Source organism: Podarcis muralis, chromosome 2 (genome assembly GCF_964188315.1).
Source record: "Podarcis muralis chromosome 2, rPodMur119.hap1.1, whole genome shotgun sequence".
Classification (NCBI taxonomy): domain Eukaryota; kingdom Metazoa; phylum Chordata; class Lepidosauria; order Squamata; family Lacertidae; genus Podarcis; species Podarcis muralis.
The window spans coordinates 116,900,547-116,922,924 of NC_135656.1; the positions used below are offsets into that span (position 1 = coordinate 116,900,547).

General features: G+C 48.3%; 1 protein-coding gene and 1 pseudogene across 2 annotated transcripts; one reads left to right on the top strand and one right to left on the bottom strand.

Annotated features, from left to right (window-relative positions):
• Positions 1 to 2,863: 2,863 nt before the first annotated feature.
• On the bottom strand, positions 2,864 to 21,243 carry LOC114591044 (uncharacterized). 2 transcript variants are annotated; one of them, XM_077921765.1, is made up of 4 exons: positions 21,092 to 21,243; positions 13,445 to 14,430; positions 9,567 to 9,693; positions 2,864 to 9,229 (listed from the first exon to the last, which is right to left on the bottom strand). In XM_077921765.1, exons 2-4 carry the CDS (start codon positions 14,240 to 14,242, stop codon positions 8,250 to 8,252), a joined length of 1,905 nt encoding a protein of 634 aa, XP_077777891.1. In that variant the 5' UTR covers positions 14,243 to 14,430; positions 21,092 to 21,243; the 3' UTR covers positions 2,864 to 8,249. The 2 variants fall into 2 exon arrangements, with proteins under 2 accessions (XP_077777891.1, XP_077777893.1); XM_077921767.1 differs by lacking the exon at positions 21,092 to 21,243 and adding an exon at positions 19,578 to 19,723.
• Positions 21,244 to 21,382: 139 nt separating this feature from the next.
• Positions 21,383 to 21,763, top strand: LOC114592404 (small nuclear ribonucleoprotein F pseudogene; annotated as a pseudogene).
• The last annotated feature ends 615 nt before the right edge of the window (positions 21,764 to 22,378 follow it).

The window sequence follows — 22,378 nt, forward strand, 5'->3', positions numbered from 1 at the left end:
CATCTTGTCTGCTTGAGGTTGTTTCTCCTTTAACTCCAAGAAGCTTAGTTAACCAGATAACAGACAGTCTTTACCCACAATTTAGCTACTTAATCAATAGAGTGGAGGAAGTGGTGTTAGAATAGAACTACCACTGAATGGTAACCCGTACTTTAGCCTTTAATACCTTGGGAGTGAAAATATAGTGAGGACCTCAAACCACAAAGGCAGAATGGTACGTTCAAAGAAAACAATAGACTCCTGCAAAAACGTGTTCTCTTTAAGTTGAAAGCTGGATTCAGTCCTCCCCAGTTTTCCCTTATTCAAAGGTTTGGTATAAGGTTTGGTATGTCTCTTTAGATCCTATCAATGGAGGACAGAGGCATTATTCAATTTCAAATGCAAACGCTATATAGCGGAGGTTTGGTATGTCTCTTTAAATCACAGAGGTAAAGGACAAAGGCGTTACTCCATTTGAATCAAAGACGCTGTAAAGCAGAGTACCAAAACTAAGTCCCAAGCCATTTGCTTCTTCCCCTGCAAACGCTATATAGCGGAAGTTTGGTATGTCTCTTTAAATCATAGAAGTAAAGAACACATGCGTTACTTGAATCAAGGACGCTGTAGAGCAGAGTATCAGAACTAAATCCCAGGCCGTTTTGCTTCCTCCCCTGCTTCTTCCAGCAGAGCGCTCACGTAGAGATTCCAAACAAAAACTTTCTTTCTACAGTTTCTGGTGAGAGGAACTTCCGGGACGCCGCGGCCGCGGGAAGGAGCGCGAGGCAACCCTCCGGGGAGGTCTCGAACAATACGGAGTCTTGGAGGGGTCACGAGGGCTCCGTGAACCCCGAAACCACAGGTGGAATATCCTGTGGGACGAGGTACCCAGCGTGGCTGCGTGTGCTCGCCCGTGTTGCCGGCGTTTAACAGGGCTGGAGCCGCAGCGTGAAGGGGAAGCAACAGACTCCATATTGTGAAGCCTCAGGCTCCGAGGGAAAGCGGCGGACCTCCAACAGCAGCAGAAAAGCTGGGAAATTGCTGCTGGCCATTGCGGAGAAGCAGTGGGAAATAACTGGATAATATTGAGAAACAAAGGAGTAAAGACTAGAAAGATACTTTGTGATAAGAACCCAGCGGAGACCAGATATAGATGAAAGGAGGAGGAATCCACCACCGGCGGTAAGGGGTAAAGAGAGTACAACAGAAGGCTGGTGGAGAAGAAAAGATCTGAAGCTTCACCGCTAAGTGAGAGTGGAGGAGAGACCTCAGACACGAAGTACAAGGAGTCAGAGGTAAAGTAACAACGAGATTTCTTGATGGACTAAAATATAGAGAAAAGAGAAGGAGCACCCCTAACATACTGGGACGGAGAATGTTATAACAGGTTGGGGGGGCTCCACAGACTCACCTTTTGCTCTTAACTGCTCATAGCTGGATACAAACTTTCTTAAGGCGGTGTATAGGAGGGGAGTACTTTATCGGCTGAGCGGAACCCAGGCTTTCACTCTAAATCCTAATATTAATCACGTAGGGGAACCACGGGGATCATCAAGGCAACGGGATTAGAACCCATGACCCTGGGATTTAAGAATCTCATGCTCTACCAACTGAGCTTTCCTAAATAGCTTATATCTCTGAACCCTTGCCCCCTTGGATGATAAAAAACAGGGATTCCTGGCTGAGCCAGAAGGGGTGGCTTATCCTCCAACATTACTCCGATGAAAATAAGAATGCCCTATTCTAATAATAACAATAATAACAATAACAACATAAATATTTATGCTCCACCCATCTGACTGGGATGCCCCAGCCACTCTGAGCAGCTTCTAACACATATAAAACATAATAAAACATTAAACATTAAAAAACTTCCCTATACAGGGCTGCCTTCAGGTGTCTTCTAAAGGCTATGGTTACTTATCTCCTGGGCTCCAGGGTCGCATAACTCCGTACCCTCCAACATTTCTCTAATGAAAAGAGGGACGTCCCAGGGAAAAGTGGAACATTCTGAGATGAAATCCAAAACTGGGACGGCTTATGTAAATCCAGGTCTGTCCCTGGAAAATACGGACACTTGGAGGGTCCCTAAGACTCCACTGCTGCTTCTGGCGCAAGAGGGCCCCTTCAGATGGCAAGAGCCCAATAACACAGAACAATTAATAAAACGGAACGATGTGCAAATGGTGCTGTATAAACCCACCCCCAATGCACTGTTTTTCTGCAACGATGACCTTGCAGGAAAAAGGCACCACTGTGTAAGCTTGCAAGTTAATTAGGACAAATGCTGCATTAAAAAGCCAGTGTGGTACAGTGGTTAGAGTGCAGGACTAGGACCTGGGAGACTAGGGTTCGAATCCCCACTCAGTCAGGAAGCTCACTGGGTAACCTTGGGCCTGTCACTCAATCTCAGCCTAACCTACCTCACAGGGTGGTTGTTGTTGCTGCTGCTGCTGCGAGGACCTCACTGGAGAAAAGGCGAGATATCAGTGTAATGTAGCAGCTGTCTCTAGTACTCTTCTTATAGAGGGACCTGGGGCAGAGCCCCTGAACAGCCGGGACAAAAACTCTCTAGCATCAAAAGAATATTTTGAATCAAAAGAATATTTATTTCAGAAATACAGCATATCAGGCACACACAACTGGCAGACGAGACGATAATCATCAACACTGAAACCACTAGCTAGCGCTGCCTTCGGTTGTTCCCAGCCAGAGATGGCAGGGTATCGGATCTTTGGAGTGTTAATTTACCACTCGAGTCGGAAAGCAGAGACGGGCTGTCCACACTGCATGCGTTTCACAGAAAAAGTCCCGCCATATAAGAGCCGGATGAAGAATCCCAAACGTTCCCAAAACACCATCGCTTAAGGTCAATAAACTCCAGAATCACGGAACTGTAGAGTTGGAAGGGACTCACGAGGATCATCTAGTCCAACCCGCTGCAAGGCAGGAATCTCAGCTAAAGCATCCGTGGCTGGGGGCCACGTGGCATCAACGCCCCCATGGCATTTAGAAAATCCCGAGAAAATCCCTCCCCTCCCGTGAGTTCAATGGCTTAATTAATCATGCAGATTTGGAGTAACATCAAGCATATATTTTTCTTTCTTGGGGTGGCGAAGTGGGATTAAAAATAAAGGTAAGGAAGATCAGCCGGACAACAGGTGTGTGGCAGCTCTTGTGCCGTTGTTCTGCCAGGATTCGACCCGCTGGAAATCAAACTGAAAATGACTTAAGGCTTGGAGAAGCAACGGCTGATCCCTTCCCTAAGATCGATGGCCTCCATTTGTAAACAGAACTTTGCGGCCTCAAAATGGAATCTCTTGGTGCAAACAAGATGGCATCGGTTTGGTTGAGAAGGCAATGCAATATAAAGCATTGATATCAAAGCAAGAACAGGAAAAGGTCCAGATTTTCTCTCCTGGAAAGAAGCGTTGATGGATATCCGTTAAACAAGGGCATCCTTTACAGGGACCAGCTGCTAAAATAAAATAGCACACACACAGCCAAAAGATGCAGGAAATCTATAGAGGTATTCATGCGTTGCACATAGATATATTTTGGGCGCCAGAAAATGGTTCCTGGTGGAGTGACTGCAGAATCCCCTCTGAGCCAGACAGAGTTCATAGTCCAAAGTACGTGAGCAAAATTCAGCAGGGTGTCAACTAAGGAAGGATAAAGAAATAACTACTTGCCTGGGGCAAATAGACTGGGAAGCTTTTGTAAAATTAGAAGAGCTTCCCCCCCCCCCCAAAACCCCGCAATCTAGGCCACTGGCACTGTGCGGCTAACACAAGTCTGCTGGGACAGCTTATTCTTTCTTCCTCTGATGAGGACAAGTAACTTTTGCAGACAAGTTGCAAAGTCTAGAGTAAGGCAAAGAGTTCTTTGGCAAAGTCAGGGGCGTGGTGGAATGAAGAACGCTGCAAATGAACTTTCCAGAGTTGCATAGCCGCAGGTGAAGAAATCATGGGTACCTGAATGGCATTGTTGACAATTTAACACATACGGAGTCCGTCAAGGCGTACATAAGTGCACAAGCATATACTATATACAGGCATATAGACATAGCATCCCAAACCACAAGGACAGTAAAAAAAAATTTTTTTTTTACCCATGCATATTTGCAAAGAAAAAACTAAACAAAATATAAAGACACGTACATATTCCGTTTAGACAATACATCACCCACCTACCGTGGCCTTTTAAACAGACAATTCGGCAAACGAGAGGCATTCAGGATCACATGAAATGACTTTTCGGAGCAATGCTATGATTCGTATACATGTTTAGTGTTACGAACCGGCAGCCTGGAGACTCAGGTGCCATCTGCCCTATACAGTGGTACCTTGGTTTACAAACTGAATCTGTTCCGGAACTCTGTTCTTAATCCAGAGCGTTCTTAAACCAAGGCGTGCTTTCCCATAGCAGCAAGGGACTCAATTTACAAATGGAACACACGCAACAGGAAGCAGAACATGTTCTGCTTCCAAGGCAAAGTTCACAAACCAAAACACCTACAGTACTTCCGGGTTTGCAGCATTCTTAATCCAGGTTTTTCATAAAATACTGTAAGCTGTTCTTAAACCAAGGTACCACTGTATATTGAAAGCAGTATCATGCCACCTGAGGCAGTCTTGGCTTCTCCCAAAGAATCATGGGAAATGTAGTTTGTTGAGGTTGCTGAGAGTTGTCAGAAGACCCCACTATCCCCCCTCACAGAACAACAAACCCCAGAGTTCACTGGGAAGGGGGACCAATTGTTAAACCACTCCGGGAATTGTTGCTCTGTGAGGGGGGCTTTGTGTCTCCTAATAATTATTTTAATTTATAATTTATACGCCACTCTGGGCAGCTTCTGGCAAATTAAAACACTAGGCACAGTGAAACACCAAACATTAAAAACTTCCCTATACAGAGCTGCCATCTTAAAGGTAAAGGTACCCCTGACCGTTAATTCCAGTCACGGATGGCTCTGGGGTTGCGCGCTCATCTCGCTCTACAGACCGAGGGAGCCGGTGTACAGCTTCCAGGTCATGTGGCCAGCATGACTAAGCCGCTTCTGGCGAACCAGAGCAGCGCACGGAAACGCCGTTTACCTTCCCGCCGGAGCGGTACCTATTTCTCTACTTGCACTTTGACGTGCTTTCAAACTGCTAGGTGGGCAGGAGCAGGGACCGAGCAATGGGAGCTCACCCCATCACGGGGATTAGATAGTTGTTTATTTCCATATGGAAATAGTTCCACAGGGCGGACACCACTACCGAGAAGGCCCTCTGCCTGGTTCCCTGTAACTTCATTTCTCGCAGTGAGGGAACCAGCAGAAGACCCTCGGCGCTGGACCGCAGTGTCTGGGCTGATGGGGATGGAGATGCTCCTTCAGGTATACTGGATGAGGCTGTTTAGGGCATTAAAGGTCAGCATCAACACTTTGAATTGGGCTTGGAAACATACTGGGAGCCAATGTAGGCCTTTCAGGACCGGTGTTATATGGTCTCAGTGGCTGCTCCCAGTCACCAGTTAGTTGCAGTTTCCTTCAAAGGTAGCCCCACGTAGAGGACATTGCAGTAGTCCAAATCGGAGATAACCAGAGCATGCCCCATTCTGGCAAGACATTCCGCAGGCAGATAGGGTCTCAGCCTACGTACCAGATGGAGCTGGTAGACAGCTGCCCTGGACACAGAATTGACCTGCGCCTCCATGGACAGCTGTGAGTCCAAAACGACTCCCAGGCTGCGCACCTGGTCCTTCAGGGCGACAGTTACCCTGTTCAGGGCCAGGGAGTCCCCCTACCCACCTGCCCTGTCCCCCCAAAACAGTCGTGTTGGGATTCAACCTCAATCCATTGACCGCCTTAACTCTTAGCACCCTTAATGAACTACAGTTCCCAGGATATTTTGGGGAAAATCCCCAACTGCTTAAAAGTGGCATCACAGAGTCTCCAATGTAAGGTGCAGCTGGGGCCTGAGACTTACTTCTGAGTAGACATGGTGTAGGATTGCACTGTAAAAGGACTCTCCCCCAGGATAAACAGTAGCAGGATCTTTGCAAGCTGAGATAAAGGCCACAGCCATACTGGATGTTTAAAGCACACAGCAGGGCCCCCTCCCAAATCCTCGGAACGGTGGTTTATCACTAACGGAGTTATAATTCCCAGCACCCTTAACAAACTGGTTCCCAATATTTTTTTGGGAAGGAAGCCATGTTCTCCAAATGTATGGCGTGGCTCAGATAGGAAGACCTCTCCTCCCTTTTAGGATTCGGGGGCCAAGTCCCATATCCCAGGGATGACAAACAGGAGGCTGGGTGCAGGGAAAGGGGGATCAATGTGGCCCCTGAGGCCTCATTATGTGGCCCTTGGGAGTCTCTCTAGACCAACACCAGCCTCACTCCACACCTTTCTGGAGAGTTTCTGCTGGACAAGGAACATCATCCCCAAACCGCCTCTGGACAGGGAGCAGGCGAAGGGTCTGTGAAGGTGTGAAGAAACTAGCCTATTGTACAAAGGGGAAAATGTGAATTTGCCGCTCCGGCCTCATTTGCTTCCGGCCTCGCCCCCCACTGGCAGGTGGAGCCCAGAAGGTTGCCTAGAAAGGAACGTGAGGCTGGAAAAGGTTCCTTACCCCTGACGCAGCCCGTAACGTAGCGGACAAGCACTCAAAACTCTGTGTGTCCAACACCGGGCGGGAGAAAACTTAGGAGCCCTGTTGGATTAGGCCAAAGATCCACCCAGTCCTGCTGTGGCCAACCAAGACCAGAAGCAGCAGCGCTTCCTCGCTGTTCCCCTCCCACCCCGCAGCTGCTGGTTTTTAGAGGTAGACTGCTTTTGGACCTGGAGGCTCGCGGCTCACAACAGCCCTCTCACCCCCCAAATTTCTCTCTAGCCAGAGCAGAAGGGGAAGCTGCCAGCCAGACCAAAGGGCCCGTCTCTCCCAGAGTCCTGTTCCCCAAAGCGACCAATCGGACACTTCCAGGAAGCGCACAAGTGCTGCCTTTTGCTTCTGAGCTGCAGGGGGAAAAGGGGCGCACACCAACACCTTATTTACACGTTTACGGGTTGCAACTCTCCCCTAAGAACAGGGCTCACCAAGCCCTGGAGAACCTTGGTGCTAAGTCCTGAGTGTTAAAGCTTTTGGGCTCATTTCCACATCAGTCCCTAAGAAACCCATTTGGTTATGTTTGGGAAGTTCACCAAGCCGGGCGGGAAACATCAACTCCCCACCCCCAGGGGTTTGTCTCCAGCATCTGGTATACGGCAACTGAAAATGGCAGTTCCGGATGTCGCCTTCATCAGCAGACTTGACCTCCATGAATCCATCTGATCTTTTTCATTCTTCTTTAAAATCCATCTAAGCGTCACCGCCTCTTTTCGACAGCTGGTTCCGTTACAAGTTCACGATTTCCTGCGTGAAGGTGTCTCCTTTTTTTTGCCAGTCCTGAACCTATCGGAATTGCCTTTAAAGTAAGCTTTTAATTCCAAGATCCTCCTTTTCTTTCTGTCCTTCCAATCTGGATGTTCGTTTTGGTATAGAGTAGTGTTTGTTTTGCCTACATAAGGTGGCATCCCTGCTTGGGGCAGGGTCTCTTCTGCGTTCTGTACACTGCTTAGGCTTTTAGGTGCTCGGCAAATAATTTATTAGGGTTCTGCTTTACACCTGCTCCATCTCGCTTGGTGGTGTTGACTTAACCGGCAGCAGCTCTCAAACGGGGTGGGGGTAGGTGTCTTTCCTACACCACTTGCTAACGGATCATACTTTGAAATTGAACCTCATATCCTGGGGAAACTGAGTAGCCTTTCTCCCTCTCTCCACTGTCTTTATGAAATGAGTCCGCTCAATGAGGCAAGTGCTTTATTTATATTCTCTGCTCCTCAGGAAAACAAATGCGGCTAATTTTCCCACGAGCGGCAAGGCTTCGGCGGTTCCCCCCACCTTGCCTGGCCTCAAATAATCTCTCGCCTCTCGCAAACATAAAATCCAATCTTCACAACCAGCAGCTTTCCTGCACCACTTCCGATTGCAGGTAGAGAATGGAACGCTTGACTGCTCCTCTATCTCTTGCTCTCAATTCTTGCACGTAAGAAACCTAGCATGTCAGGGGAAAGGCCCTGAGATGCTAGCTTTCTACACACGGGGTGATGTCCTTAAAAAATAACCGTACGGTGAGAGCATTCAAAGACGAAGCTTCCCACCTGCGGCCTGATCCTTGGTCCAGCCCCGTTGAGAGACACGTCCCGCGATGGTCCTCCTGCTCTGGGGAAGTCTTCCGAGAGCAGCTCAGAGCACGGGCAAAGCCTCTTGCCCTAGGTGCATCCTCTGATGCTTCACGAAGTACGAGCTGGTGGTGAAGCTCTTCCCGCAGAAGTTGCACTTGTAGGGCTTCTCGCCGGTGTGGGTCCGTTTGTGGAGCACGAGGTGCGCCTTGCAGCTGAAGCCCTTGCCGCAGGCGGTGCAGGTGTAGGGCTTCTCGCCCGTGTGCGTCCTCTCGTGGTAGAGGAGGGCGGAGCGCTGGCGGAAGCTCTTCTCGCACGTGGAGCACTTGTAGGGCCTCTCGCCCGTGTGGATCCACTTGTGCTTCACCAGGTCTGAGCTGCGGTGGAAGCTGCCGCCGCAGTCGGAGCACTTGTAGGGCTTCTCGCCCGTGTGGATCCTCTCGTGCTTCACCAGGTCCGACCTCTGGTGGAAGCTCCGGCCGCAGTAGGAGCACGTGTGGGGCTTGTCGCCCGTGTGGAAGCGCTCGTGCACGATCAGCTTGGACCTCTGGCTGAAGCACTTCTCGCACGTGGCGCACTTGAAGGGCTTCTCGCCCGTGTGGATCCTCTCGTGCCGGGAGACGTCCGAGCTGCGGTTGAAGCTCTTCCCGCAGAAAGAGCACTTGTAGGGCCAGTCGCCCGTGTGCAGGCGCTCGTGGGCGATCAGCTTGGCCACCTGGCAGAAGCTCTTCTCGCACACGGAGCACTTGTAGGGGTTGGCCCCCGGAGGGAAGCCCTCCGGCCCGAGGAACCCCGAGCTGGGGTTGAAACTCCCCCCGCAGTTGGAGCACAGTGACTGCTTCTCTCCCGGCGGGGTCCCTTCCACGGTGGCCCCTTCTGGGCCATTTTCGTGATGCCCCTCAGGCTCGCTCTGACCCTTGTAGCTCTCTTCCATCTCACGGAAACGGCCAGTGGATTCCGTCCCGTCTGCCGAGAGCCCATGAGATTCAGCTCCCTGAAGGGTTTTCCACCTGTTCGCCTCATTCTCGTTGATTTGCCCGTCATCTGCGGGAAGAAAAAAAGAGAACCCGAACACGTTAGGTTTGTGTACCCCTGCGGAGAGCAGGCGTCGTAGGGGGTTGGACTAGATGTCCCTCGGGGTCTGACAGGAGCCAGTCAGCAGTAAATCACACTTAACAGTGGCACTTCAGATGGCCAGAGATTACGGAAGCTGGAGTCCAACAATGCCTGGAAGACATTGGGTTCCTCATTCTGGGACTCCAACTCCTATCAGCCCCCAGCCAGCCTGGCAGTTGTTCAGGGATGACGGGAGCTGTGCTCCAGCAGCATCTGAGAGGCTACAGGTGAGCCACCTTGCTCCTCGGTCAGGAGAATCCCTTACCCACGGAGTGGCCGTCTTCTTCGACTTCCTCCTTGACGGGCCTCCCAAGCTGCCTCTCTGCGCTCCTGCTTGCCGCGTGCTCAGCGTCGGGAAAATTTACAGTCACCACATGGAACATCCCTGGGCCCTGAAAACAGCAGCGAGCATTTTATGTTGCTTTGTCAAGATTTAGTGAATTTATACCCTGCCCTTCCTCCCCAGATGGAGCCCAGATGGGGGGAGAGTGCCTCAACGAGCAGGTGGCCGAATTATTCCCAGGCCATCGCTGCCTCTTGTGGCAGCAAATTCACTGTGTGAAGAAGGACTTTAGCTTCATGGTCCACCTCGACAGGGGTGGCCAACTCCCAAGACACTGCGATCTACTCACAGAATTAAAAACTGGCAGTGATCAGGTCAAAGTTGCTGGGGGGGGGGGTCGGAGATCTACCACTATCAACCACTATCTACCACAGACGTCCAGTTGGATGTGCCTGACCTACGAGGTCTAGTGCTACTGGGGTGTGTGTGTCTCCCCATCCACATTCTTCACACCATGAATAAGTTTTTACACCTTTACTATGTCACCTATTACCGTATTTTTCGCTCTATAGGACGCACCTTGTTTTAGAGGGGGAGAACAAGAAAAATAAATCTCCCCCTCTCTGCTCAGCGCCCCTTCAGCGAAGCAGCAGGAGAAACGGAGCCCCTTCCATTTCTCCTCCCGCTTGGCTGAAGGGGCGCTGCACAGCTCTCCCTCTCTGCTGAAGCCAGAACCTGAAGCCTGCGGAGCGCAGCGGGAACTCGCGCTGCGCTCCGAAGGCTTCAGGAGGCTATCCTTGAAGCCTGGAGAGCGAGACTGACCCCTCTCGCTCTCCAGGCTTCAGTGAAAGCAACGCAAAGCCTCCGGAGCACGAAGGGAGCGCTCCCTCTGCGCTTTGGAGGCTTCGCGTTGCTATCGCTGAAGCCAAGGAGCCTGCATTCGCTCCACAGGATGTATACACATTTCCCCTTAATATTTGGAGGGGGGAAAGTGTGTCCTATAGAGTGAAAAATACAGCACGTGACGCCTTTTCTCTAAACCCCAAAGCCCCAAACTTGGACCCCTTTCCTCAAAATCTTTGCTCCATCGCCTTCATCATTTCAGTTGCCCTATTCTGGACCTACAATATCCTTTTTGAGGTGAGGAGACCAGAACTGTATACAGTAGTCCAAGCGTGGCCACACCACGGATTTGTTTAACAGTGTCATGAGAGCGGCGGTTTTATTTCCAATTTCTCCTCATGATCCCTTACGTGGAATTTGCCTCTCCCCACAGCTGCCGCACCCTTCAACGAGCTATTTACTGCAACCCCTCCATAAATGTTCCTGGTCAATTCCCGGTCAGCAACCTTATTTTTGTATTTTTGTAATTTTAAGTTGCTTTAAACGGGTTTCTAATGTTATACAATCTTGTGTTTCAATATTAATGGTGCGTTTTATTTGTTGTAAGCCACCCTGGGACCTTAAGGAGAGGGGCAGGTAATAAACTGTAACAACGACAACCACAACATTTTGCCCCAATGCATATATATAAAGGTAAAGGGACCCCTGACCATTAGGTCCAGTCGTGCCCGACTCTGGGGTTGCGGCGCTCGCTCTATAGGCCGAGGGAGCTGGCGTACAGCTTCCGGGTCATGTGGCCAGCATGACTAAGCCGCTTCTAGCGAACTAGAGCACTGCACGGAAACGCCGTTTACTTTCCCGCCAGAGTGGTACCTATTTATCTACTTGCACTCTGATGTGCTTTCGAACTGCTAGGTTGACAGGAGCAGGGATCGGGCAACGGGAGCTCACCCCGGCACGGGGATTCGAACTGCCAACCTTCTGATCGGCAAGCCCTAGGCTCTGTTGTTTAACCCACAGCGCCACCTGCATCCCTTAATGCATATATATAGTTTGCACTGAATTGCATTTGACATTTTATTGCCTGTTCACTCAGTTTGAAGAGATTAGACATCTCCACAATCCCTTTTTGTTCTCATTAACATGAGCAATTTAGTACAATCAGAAACCATACTCACCTTGAGGCCCATGGTTAACTTGAAACCATTAATTAGCAATTTAACTATTAATTTTTATTTTTTAAAAAATTATCTTTTGGCAGCAAAATGTCTTAGGATGGTCCTGCTTCCCCCAAAGGCTCTTTGGAACTGTAGGTTTTTGTTGTCATCATTTAGTCGCTTTCCTCAAGGAAATGGCTCAGTGACTTACAGGCGCAACAGAAATGCTAACATCAATTATGATAAAACACAGCCAAACCTTAAAAACCCACATCTGCACAAGTAAAAGACAGGTCTTACAGATCCTACCCTACTAAAAGAGGCCACGAATACTTAAAAACCTTTCAAACCAAGGGACTGAGGTAAAACGGAAAGTTTTCACCCGGTGCTTTAAAAGAGAAAATGACAACCAGTGTTTCCTAAGGGTGCTGAGAGTTGTTAGGAGACACACACGCACAAAGCTACAATTCCCAGAGTGGCTTAATCCTTTTTCCCAGAGAACTTTGGGAACTGTAGCTCTGTGAGGGGAATGGGATCGCCTAACGGCTCTCAGCACCCTTAACAAACTACAGTTCCCAGGGCGCTTCTGGAGGAGGCCACAATGATTCGAGTGGTGTAAGAGGGCTTTGAATGTATTGTGCAGAGGGGGGGCCCACTAGGGGGCGCCTTGGAAGATGGCGGATATTAACATCTATCCAGCCCGCACGAGGTAATTAGAGGCTGATTATGGGGAGTATATCAGTCTCCCTTCATCTCTCCAGGGGGGAGAGATGCTGTTTTCACCCACTGTTGCCATAAATCACCCCCGAGTTTGGAAGAAGGAGGGGGTGAGGCACTGGGTGCACAACCCTCGGGAACTCCTCCGAAGCTGCTTCCAGGTGCGAAACTAGTTGCGTTACTTAAAAGGAAAAAATTGGGAAAGATAACACACATGCTTCAAGAGAGGCAGGAGGTTTTTATCTGCTAACAATTTTACCACTGAAAGGAAGAAGACTGAAACGGACTGAGGTGGAAGATTACATCAAAGCACTACAAATATGGTATGTGGATTGGAATGCCGACTTTTTATTTCTTTTGCTCTATGTGATTACTAATAACCCTCCCTCTGAAGATCTGTCACAGAAATTAATTGCAAATGGGACTAAAAATGAATTGTGTGGAATAATTATGAACTTAAAGATTTTACTCTGTGAAGGATTTGGAAAGAAGAAGGGCTCTCTCTTGTGACGCAGTAAGAATGGAAACTTGATAAGAGACCTGTGTTGCTGGAGTTGGTCTTGGGGAGGGCGAGCCGAAGATATATTATTTTCGAGGAGATTGCGAACTGGAAAGGGCAGCCCTCCTGGAAAAAGACTAATTTACGATGCAACAGGTCGGGAAAGCTAAAGAGCGAGTTTCTAGACTGTATTTCATCGGAACGACAAAAATGGCGATTACTCGCTCGAGCGGAAAGGACTGTTGGAGGAGAGTGATTTACGAGAGAGCAGCACAAAGCCCACACAGAAATACAAATAAGACTGTCTTTTTCAACCCACTTGCGGAGCATGTCGGAGGAAAATGGAAAAGAAAATGAGTAATGACAGGTATTGAGAAGAGGAGACTGGAAACATCAATCTTAATATGGAAGCAGAACAAATATTCGAGGATTGGACTCCTGCCAATCAAGAAGCATGGGTACCCCCCACAAAAATTTATAATTTGGAAAACAATTGGATTATATGATATGTATTGTTATAATTTGGACTAATTGATTTGATGTGTTTAATTTGGAAATATGAAACTTAATAAAAATTATTTTTTAAAAAATAATGAATGTATTGTGCAGATGTGGGCTCCCCATCTGGAAGCAGATCTCCTCACCTTCTGGTCCTGCCTGCCCTCCTCCTGGTGCCTCTGCAGGAAATCCTCTGCCAGGGCCACCGCCTGAGCGCAATTGTGAGGGCGGCATTCCTTGACCCAGCTCTCCATCTCCGAGGGCAGGACAGTCAGGAACTGCTCCAGCACCAGCAGCTCCAGGATCTGCTCCTTGGTGTGCCTCTCAGGCTTCAGCCATTGCTGGCACAGGTCCCAGAGGCGGCCGCAGGCCTCGCGGGGACCCTCGGCCTCCTGGTAGTGGAACTGCCGGAAGTGCTGGCGGTTCGTCTCGGCGCCGGCGGGATCCTCGCTGCTCTCCATCTCCTCCTTCACTTTCCTCTGATCTCGGCCGGCCAGCGGCCCCGTCCCCTCAAAGCCGGCCGGCGGGGGGACGAAGTGCCCTTCCACGGGCCGGTGGCTGGTCGTGGCTCCTCCGTCAAAATGCGCCGCGGGTGCCTTCATGTCCCCCCACGAGGTGGTGCCCGGAAGCTGTCGGGGGCCCCATCCTGAGCGAGGAGACTGCACCCCGCCCAGAAACTCCTGCCATTGTGCCTCCCACTGCTGCGACGACATCCCATCCTCTGGTTCTTGTTTGATGTGTTGCGGTCCTCTCCATCTCAGGGCTTGCCTGTCGGACCCCGTCTGGTCGGCACTGGGGCTGGCACCCTGACCCTCCAATTCCACCTCCTGCTTCAAGCCCACCGGCTCCGCGTCTTCCATTTTCAGGGCTAAATTCCCCCCTCGTTCAAGCCCAGCCCGGAACTGGAGGTCCAGGGGCAACGCGTCTCTCCGTTGGGCCGCCATTTTGTCCTGCTACAGACCTTTTCTCCTCCTTCTGCCCTCGGCTGCGACGGAATTGGGAAGGCCTGGGCTTCGGGGCCTGCAGTTACATCGCGGTGAAATGGGCCGTTCCGCAGGGCGCGCGAGGCGAATTTTTGTTGTTCGTCTCGGGAGAGAGGAAAGGTCATACGGAAGCGGCTGGCATTTTCTCCCTGAAGGAAGGAAACACAAACAGGTGTCAGAGAGACAGGTGAAGGTACCTAGCAAAGTGCCAGTCAAGTCCTCGAGAGACTCGGGTTCGAATCCTCACTCAGCCATGAAGCTCACTGGGAAACCTTGGGCAAGTCACAATTGTCCTCAGCCTGACCTACGTCACAGGATGGTCATGAGGGCCAAAAACCAGGTGGGGAAGATGGCTGTTTACACCACCTTCAGCTCCTTGGAAGACAGGCAGGATACAAATATTTTCAAATAAATAAAATAAAGCAAACACCCTGTGGAAATGAAGGGAGCAACATTCAGTCAATTAACTGCTTAGATTAATTTGAACCTTTTTCTTTTTAACCCACCCTTTAATTGGTTAAAAGTTTCCATCTCTTGAACCCTGATGATCCAGGCAGTAGAATATTTTGTGGGGAAATGTCACTTTTATTCAATTAAAAAGACCTATGGGGAAATGGAGAGGACAAGCCTCATCTTAAAACAAGCTTGATAGGGTTGTCAAGGAAATAAGCAAGTATTTTACTTTTAAAAGGCATCTGAAGGCAGCCCTGTTTAAGGAAGTTTTTAATATTTGATGCTGTATTGTGTTTTTAATATTCGGCTGGGAGCTGCCCAGAGTAGCTGGGAAAACACAGCCAGATGGGAGGGGTATAAATAATAAATTATTATACTATTATATTATATATATTTCAAAGACTTTTTAAAGGAAACCACCAAAATTGTTGAGCTTTATTAACAAAAACCCGAAAGTTGATGAGATTTTTTGGGTTGTGTTTTTAGGGGAACCAAAATTGTTGGGCTTTTTTTAGTAAAAGCTACAAGAATTTTTGAGTTTTGGAGCTTTTAAAGACATTTCCAGCACGATTTAAGCCCCTAGAGAATCAGGATGTAAGAATGTTTGCAGTAAGAATGCTTCTTCTGACATTATTGACCAAGATTGTGCAACTCCAACCATCACCTTTGTCGCGAAGCCTCCAGTTTACCTCTTTTATTGAAACTATAAACTGTACTGTGTTTTGCTTGGAGCAGTTTTTAATTGTGTTTTTATAACCTTGGATTGTATTGTTATAACCTTCCTGAGGGACCTTGCGGTGAAGGGCAAGACAAGGAACCCTCGATAGTAAAGCAACAAATAAATCATTTGAAAACAAAGAAAAGCCGCTTCTTGCTTCAGAATAGGGTTGATATAAGTAAAAAAAAAACCTGCTCCTTTTCCCTTATGGGCCACCCAAGAGCCCATATAGAGTCCTTTTGTAGGTTCTCTATTGGTAGGAGAAAATAACAGAGGCCAACCAGAGAATATTGAGAAGCAAAGCAGCTAGTAAGCCTGATCTTTATTGACGCTTGTAACAGGGTGCTCCCCCACAAGTAAGAAAGAGGAGGAGGACCTCAAACAATGGCACGCAAGGCCTTATATATCCATTTTGCAATTCCCTGCCCTGGAGCTCCAGAGCACCCCTCCATACATACATCACAGAAGGGGTATCACCCAAGACCACCCCCCACAAACATCATACCTACATCACAGAAAAGGTGGTCTACAACTGAAATTTGAATGTTGTTGCTTAACCTGTCTGCCAGGTTATCTGATAATGCCTTATCTGATTGCCTTTCCTGGTAGTCTGGCCATTCCTTTTGAGATGATAATTACTTAATTCCTGAGACAATGGGAAGGTTTTTTTTCAATTTTCTCCCTCCTTGCAGAGAAACATTTGGTCAGCTGGGGAGTTTTCAGGACTGCCCTCCTGTGCTGCCTCAGACATGTGGTCCATATAGCTATGTAAGTGTTTGCCCCTCACACGCATGAGGACCCAGAACAAAGGTGTGCCCGCCCTTATATAGACATTTTAAATTGCCCGCCCTGGAGTCCAAGACCACCCCCAGATTCATCATACCTACATCACAGAAAAGGCGGTCTACAACAGAAATCTGACTGCGTTGTTTATCTCCTGTCTGGCAGGTTACCTATTAATGGTCACTTGATTGGATTACCTGGGGAGCCTGGCCAGTCTTTTGTAATGATAAATACTTAGTTCCTGAGCCAAGTCACGGGCTCACCCTGTTCATACACAGACATACCCTTAAGACAGGATTTGTGAAGTAAAAGACAATGGGGAGGCTTTTCCATTTTCCTTCGACCTTGCAGAGAAATATCTGAGGTCAATTTGGGAGGGACAAAATGGTTTCAGGACTTTTTCTGTGGGGTTTCAGTCATGTGGTTTATATATACAGTTATGAACATTTATCATAACAAAATACAAATAAACAAAGTTAAATGTCTAGAAATATGGCTTGCAGTTCTATTTGAAATCCTTCTGGCGCGTGACAGAGTGCATATCCCGGATGAGATATCAGCTGAGCAACTGGAATTGGTTAGGAAACTTAATGACAACAGCTCAACTTGAGGAGGCAAAGGAAGAGCAAAATGCAGACAATTTTTTTAACAGTTGAGCAGGCTTTATGCTATATATTGGCCTTCCCCAACCAGGAGGCCTCTTGATGTTGCCGGACTCCAACTCCCATCAGCCCCTGCGAGCAGAGCCAATGGCCAGGGATGATGGGAGCTGGAGTCTGGGATCCGAAGGCACAGCTTACCACAACATCCCTGGTTTACATACTTAGAGTAAGCCCCACTGAACCCAGGGGGATTGAATTCCGAGTAAACATTAATTGGGCCATACATTTAAAGCAGTAAACACTCCTGGCTTCCCCCAAAGAATCCTGGGAGCTGTAGTTCGTTTGGGGTGCTGAGAATTGTCAGGAGATGCCTATTCCTCTCACAGAACTACAGTTCTCAAAGTGGTTTAACAAACAATCCCTTTCTCCTGGGAAGCTGGAGAATTGTAGCTCTTGAAGGGGCAAATTTAAATCTTAAATTTTACAAGGTTAAAACCAGCATTTTAAAAAAATGCATTGTAGCACTGAAATGCTTCCCTTGTTGGATTAATTCTCCTAAAATTGCTCTTGATGCATTTACAGAATAACATTAATCAAATGGGTTGAATCAACAGCATATCAAGTTTAAGGGTGTGTGTTTTTTTTAAGTAGATGCTTGTTTAACTAGCTCTTTTCAGCTGGCCCTTATTTCTTTGGTGTATTTTAGCACGCATTGTTGTCCATTTCACGACGCAGTTGGCTGTTATTATTTTATGTCCCGTTCCCCGCCCTGGTATTTGTAGAGAGGAAGGGCAGGCTATAAATATTATAAAGAAATAAATAATAAATAAAAGTGCCTAAAGAAAATTATACCACTAGAAGTTCAACAGAATCAGCATCAAAACCATGTAAGCACTAAAGGACATAAAAATAAAGAACATATCAAATTCATGATTGTGATGTTATCATGATTGCTGTTACCAATTGCTTTCTCTCTGTGTGAATGAGATGATTCTATGAGTCTACTTTACAACATTGCCGTGCAAACGCGGTGGGTGTTGTCACGTAAGTGCTAAAATATCTGCCTATGCTCACTGAATATTCCTCTCAAATACAAATTATGCCACAGCAACAGAAGGCAAAGCTATGATAACCCAAAACCTTGAAGATGAAAGATGTTATTGGGAATAATATTTCTCTCTCTCTCTCTCCCTATCTATCTGAGATTCCTTTCCCACCCTTCACCATAAGGTCCTGGGGGTTTACAACAACATAACCATTCAATTAAAAGCAAGTAAAACGGTGTACGCAATTATAAAAAGAAGTAGAACGAGTAGAAGAATTCCAAACAAAAGTAGCACAGTACTGATTAGCCAAAACAGAAAGATTCCATGGTGGACTTGTAAAAGGGTAAAAGAGTATTGGGGAATGATCCATAATGAATTGAAAAAAATGTTCAAAAGTACTTTCCCCCAAAAACCCCAGAGTCCTTTCAGTCGGGGATAATTCAGACTGAAATTCCCAGGTGTCAAAAAAGGTTGTTTATGTATGTTACTACAGTGACCCATGTTTTGTTAGCCCCAAAATGAAAAACGAGTGAGGTCCCAACTAAAGAAGAACGGGGACTTAAGATGACAGAATATGCGCAGCTTGCAGACTTACCATATAGAATAAGAGAACAAGAAAAACATACGTTTAGAGAAGATTGGAAAACGTTTATTGAATATTTGGGAAATAATTGTGTACAGCTGAAAGCTGAAAGCCTTAGAGGTGGTTTACAATAGAAATTTGAGAGTATGGCTTATCTCCTGTCTGTCAAGATACCTGATCAAGCTTGCCAAGTCCATAGAAATGGTAGAACCTTAGTTCTTGAATTCATTTCTCAGACCTACCCCTACTGATACACAGATGTTCTTTGGACATCTTTAAAAAGCTTTGCTTTTAACAAATACTTGCCAGACAGGTTTTGCAGAGGGGAAGCTCATTCCTTCCAAGAAGTTTATCTATTCACAGGATTTGAAGGATTTGCAAGTGGGAAGAACTATTGGGAGAGGTTTTCCAAGATGAGCCAAGATGGCTCTGTGTAAAAAGTGCATTTTTCTTCGGGAATACTTCCTAATTTTTGAAGGTTAAAGGATTGGTTTTAAACAGAGTGTGTATCTACTATGTGTGTGCACCTTAACATTTTTATAACACCACCACCAAAGACTTCTGGGAGCTGTTAAGAGTGCTGGGAACTGCAGTTCTGCAAGGGGGTAAACTGCAGTTTCCAGGATTATTTGGGGTAAGTCATGTGCTTTAAATATGTGGTGCGCACTCCTACCACCACCAACCTCTGCCCCAAACCCTCGCCAGGCAGAAGACAAAAGGGTGAGTCACAGCCCCATCTTTCCCTGGGCCCTTCTCTAGGGTAGGTTGCCGTTCAGCCAATAACCATCCATCAAAACACAGGAGAAAAATCCTGGCCAAAGATGTGGCCAAACCAGTTCCTTCTACACTTGCTATTTTTGGGTTGTTTTACAGACCAAGTTGCAGGGATAGTGCAGGGCCCTCAAGGTCATAGAGAGCCACCCCCTGGCCTAACCCACCAGTTCTTAGGTGGGTTATTAGACCGCAGGCTTTCAGTCAGGGACTGTGTTGTCATGTTAAACAATAAATGGAACAAAAATAATAATTAACAGCAACAGCTATAAACAGATCCTGAATATTCTCTTGCTTCCTCTTTGGGTCTGAGAATGTGGCCAGGAAACTTAGAAACTACCTTACTCCTGAATGGGGGCGCCGGTCCATCTGGTTCTATATTGTCAACCCAGACTGGCAGCAGCTCTCCAGGGTTACAGGCAGGGATATCTCCCAGCTCCACCTGGGATCTTCTGTACACAAAGCAGAACTTTTACCACTGAGCTATGGCCCTTAGTCCTTTATGTTTCAGAATAACACAGGATTCCAGTTTTGGGGAAAGAGTCACAATAACAAGACTGAAGTCAGTCTAAGGCTGCTCTGTAGGACCTTTCGGGTGGAGAAAGGCTCTTTCCAGAAGAGGGGGAAAGCAGCAAAGGGGGACAACACCTCTTAGTCCTCATGCCTTACTGTAACCAAGCCTAAACACATGTAGCTGAAAGAGAGCCAGTGGTGGAATTGTGGTTAGAGCACTGCAACAGGACCTGGAAGACCCGGGTTCAAATCCTTGCTTGGCCATGAAACTCGCAGGGTTGTTGCAGGGGGTTGGACGAGATGGCCCTTGGGGTCCCTTCCAACTCTATAAATTCTACCATTCCACAGAGACAAAAATGGCAGGGAAACCATAAATGCTGCCGCCTCAAACGCTTCGGCAGGGAGGGGCAGCTGGGATTGCAATCTAATACAGTGGTACCTCGGGTTAAGTACTTAATTTGTTCCAGAGGTCCGTACTTAACCTGAAACTGTTCTTAACCTGAAGCACCACTTTAGCTAATGGGGCCTCCTGCTGCCGCTGAGCCGCCGCTGCACGATTTCAAATGTTCTCATCCTGAAGCAAAGTTCTTAACCTGAAGCACTATTTCTGGGTTAGCAGAGTCTGTAACCTGAAGCCTATGTAACCCGAGGTACCACTGTAAATAAATGCATTTCCCCAGACTGCTTTCTTGTCCATTTGTCCATTTCTTGCCTCTGCCCTCTCCTACCCCTTTGCACTGCAAGCTCATCGAGGCAGAGACCTGCGCGGTCGCCTCTTGCCACTTTGTCACAGGCCCGTCCTCACAAATGGAAGGCGCTCGGGGAAACCAGGAGGAGGTTTTGTGCTGGGGGGAAAACAAGTATCGGCAGAGTGGTTTTGTGCGGGGGGGAACAAGATTCGGCAGAGGGGTTTTGTACAGGGGAATAAGAATCGGCAGAGGGGTTTTGTGCGGGGGAACAAGAATCGGCAGAGGGGTTTTGTGCGGGGGGAACAAGATTCGGCAGAGGGGTTTTGTACAGGGGAATAAGAATCGGCAGAGGGGTTTTGTGCGGGGGAACAAGAATCGGCAGGGAGGTTTTGTGCGGGGGAACAAGAATCGGCAGAGGGGTTTTGTGCGGGAATGCAAAGGCCACATCCTCCCCACCCAGCCCCTCTTTCCTAAAAGGACCAGGACTGCAAATATCCTGGAGGGGGGGCGGGGCGCAGGGCTATCTACCCTCCTGGATCTGGCTTAGCTGCCGGGCTGGCTGTCAAGGGCGCCCCCCCCCCCTTGCCTGCATCACCCCCGAGCGACGCCCGGGCGGCTTGGAGAAGCCCGCCGGTCCCTCCTGGCAACTGACCTCCCGGAGCGGCTTCCCGGGCGCAGCTGCCTCCGCTCTGCCAGGATCCCTGGCCGGGCGCTGGGTCTTCCGGGCCGGGAGGGCGAGGGAGCAGCGAGGGGCCTCCGCTCTGCCCCAGCCTCCCTCTCCTGAACTAAGGATGGGCAGAGAACGTTCCCCGGGCGCCTCTCCCCGCCGCCGCCGCCGCAGCTCTATCGTTTTAACTCTTGGCGCGCGGGCGCGCTCCCAAGAAGGTGGCCGGCGCCGAGGATGCGCCCCTTTCGCCGCCCCTTGGAGGACTGGCTTGTCTTTAGGAATGCATGGGCAGCTTTTTCTTTTTGGAGCTTTGGCGGGCGCACGTGCCGCCTGCGAGGGGTTTTTGTTCTTGCCGCAGCCGCCCTTAGGTTGGTCTGCTTGCGATGAGGCTGCCTCTCCATCCAAAGCAATTCCTAAACGGGCTGAGTGGGAAGCCGGTGATGGTGAAGCTGAAGTGGGGGGCGGGATACAAAGGCTACCTCGTCTCCCTCGATGGCTACATGAACATGCAGCTTGAATATATTGATGGTGCATTATCTGGACACCTTGGTCAAGTTCTGATAAGGTGCAATAATGTCCTTTATATAAGGGGTGTGGAAGAAGAAGATGGAGAAATGAGAGAATAACTATTTTGGGGGGGAAAGTTGTTGTTGTTTTTTAACTGTGCTAAGAAAATGAATTGTCCGGTTTTGTTTGTTTGCTTTTTAAAGGTTTCTTCAAGCAACATTTTTTTATGGCCAAAAAATAAACATTGTACTTGAAGAAAAATTACCACTATGGAAGAAAACTAAACATACTTTTTCTGACAGTTAAAAAAAAAAGGGAATGCGTGGACAGACATGCATGGAGCGAGGGCTCCTTATCACATCATCATCATCATCATCACAGAAGTTGGAAGGTACCCCCGAGGGTCATCTAGTCCAGCCCCCTGCAATGCAGGAATCTTTCGCCCAACGTGGGGCTCGAACTCGCGAGATTAAGAGTCCCACGCTCCGCTGCAGAGCTTCCCAAACCATGCGCCCCGTGACACTTCGGTATGTCAGCTTCAGTGTGTAGCATAGCTGTCAACGTTTCCCTTTTTTAAAAGGGAAATTCCCTTATTCCAAATAGGATTCCTCACAAGAAAAGGGAAAAGCTATGGTGTGTAGGTGTGTTGCCTGAACGCTCCCCATGCTCCTCCCAGGACTGGAAAGAGGTTTGCTAGTAAAACTGGATGACTGTGTCGCGACATGATGCACGTCTAAAAAGTAGGTTGCCAGTATGAAAAGTTTG

Excerpts from the sequence above, each read along its gene's own strand:
- LOC114591044 (XM_077921765.1), bottom strand. The coding sequence starts at position 14,242 with ATGGCGGCCCAACGGAGAGACGCGTTGCCCCTGGACCTCCAGTTCCGG. Across the intron at positions 9,694-13,444 it reads AGGGCAGGCAGGACCAGAAG|GGCCCAGGGATGTTCCATGT; the intron begins GTGAGGAGATCT and ends TGCTGTTTTCAG. Across the intron at positions 9,230-9,566 it reads AGAAGACGGCCACTCCGTGG|ATGACGGGCAAATCAACGAG; the intron begins GTAAGGGATTCT and ends TTCTTCCCGCAG.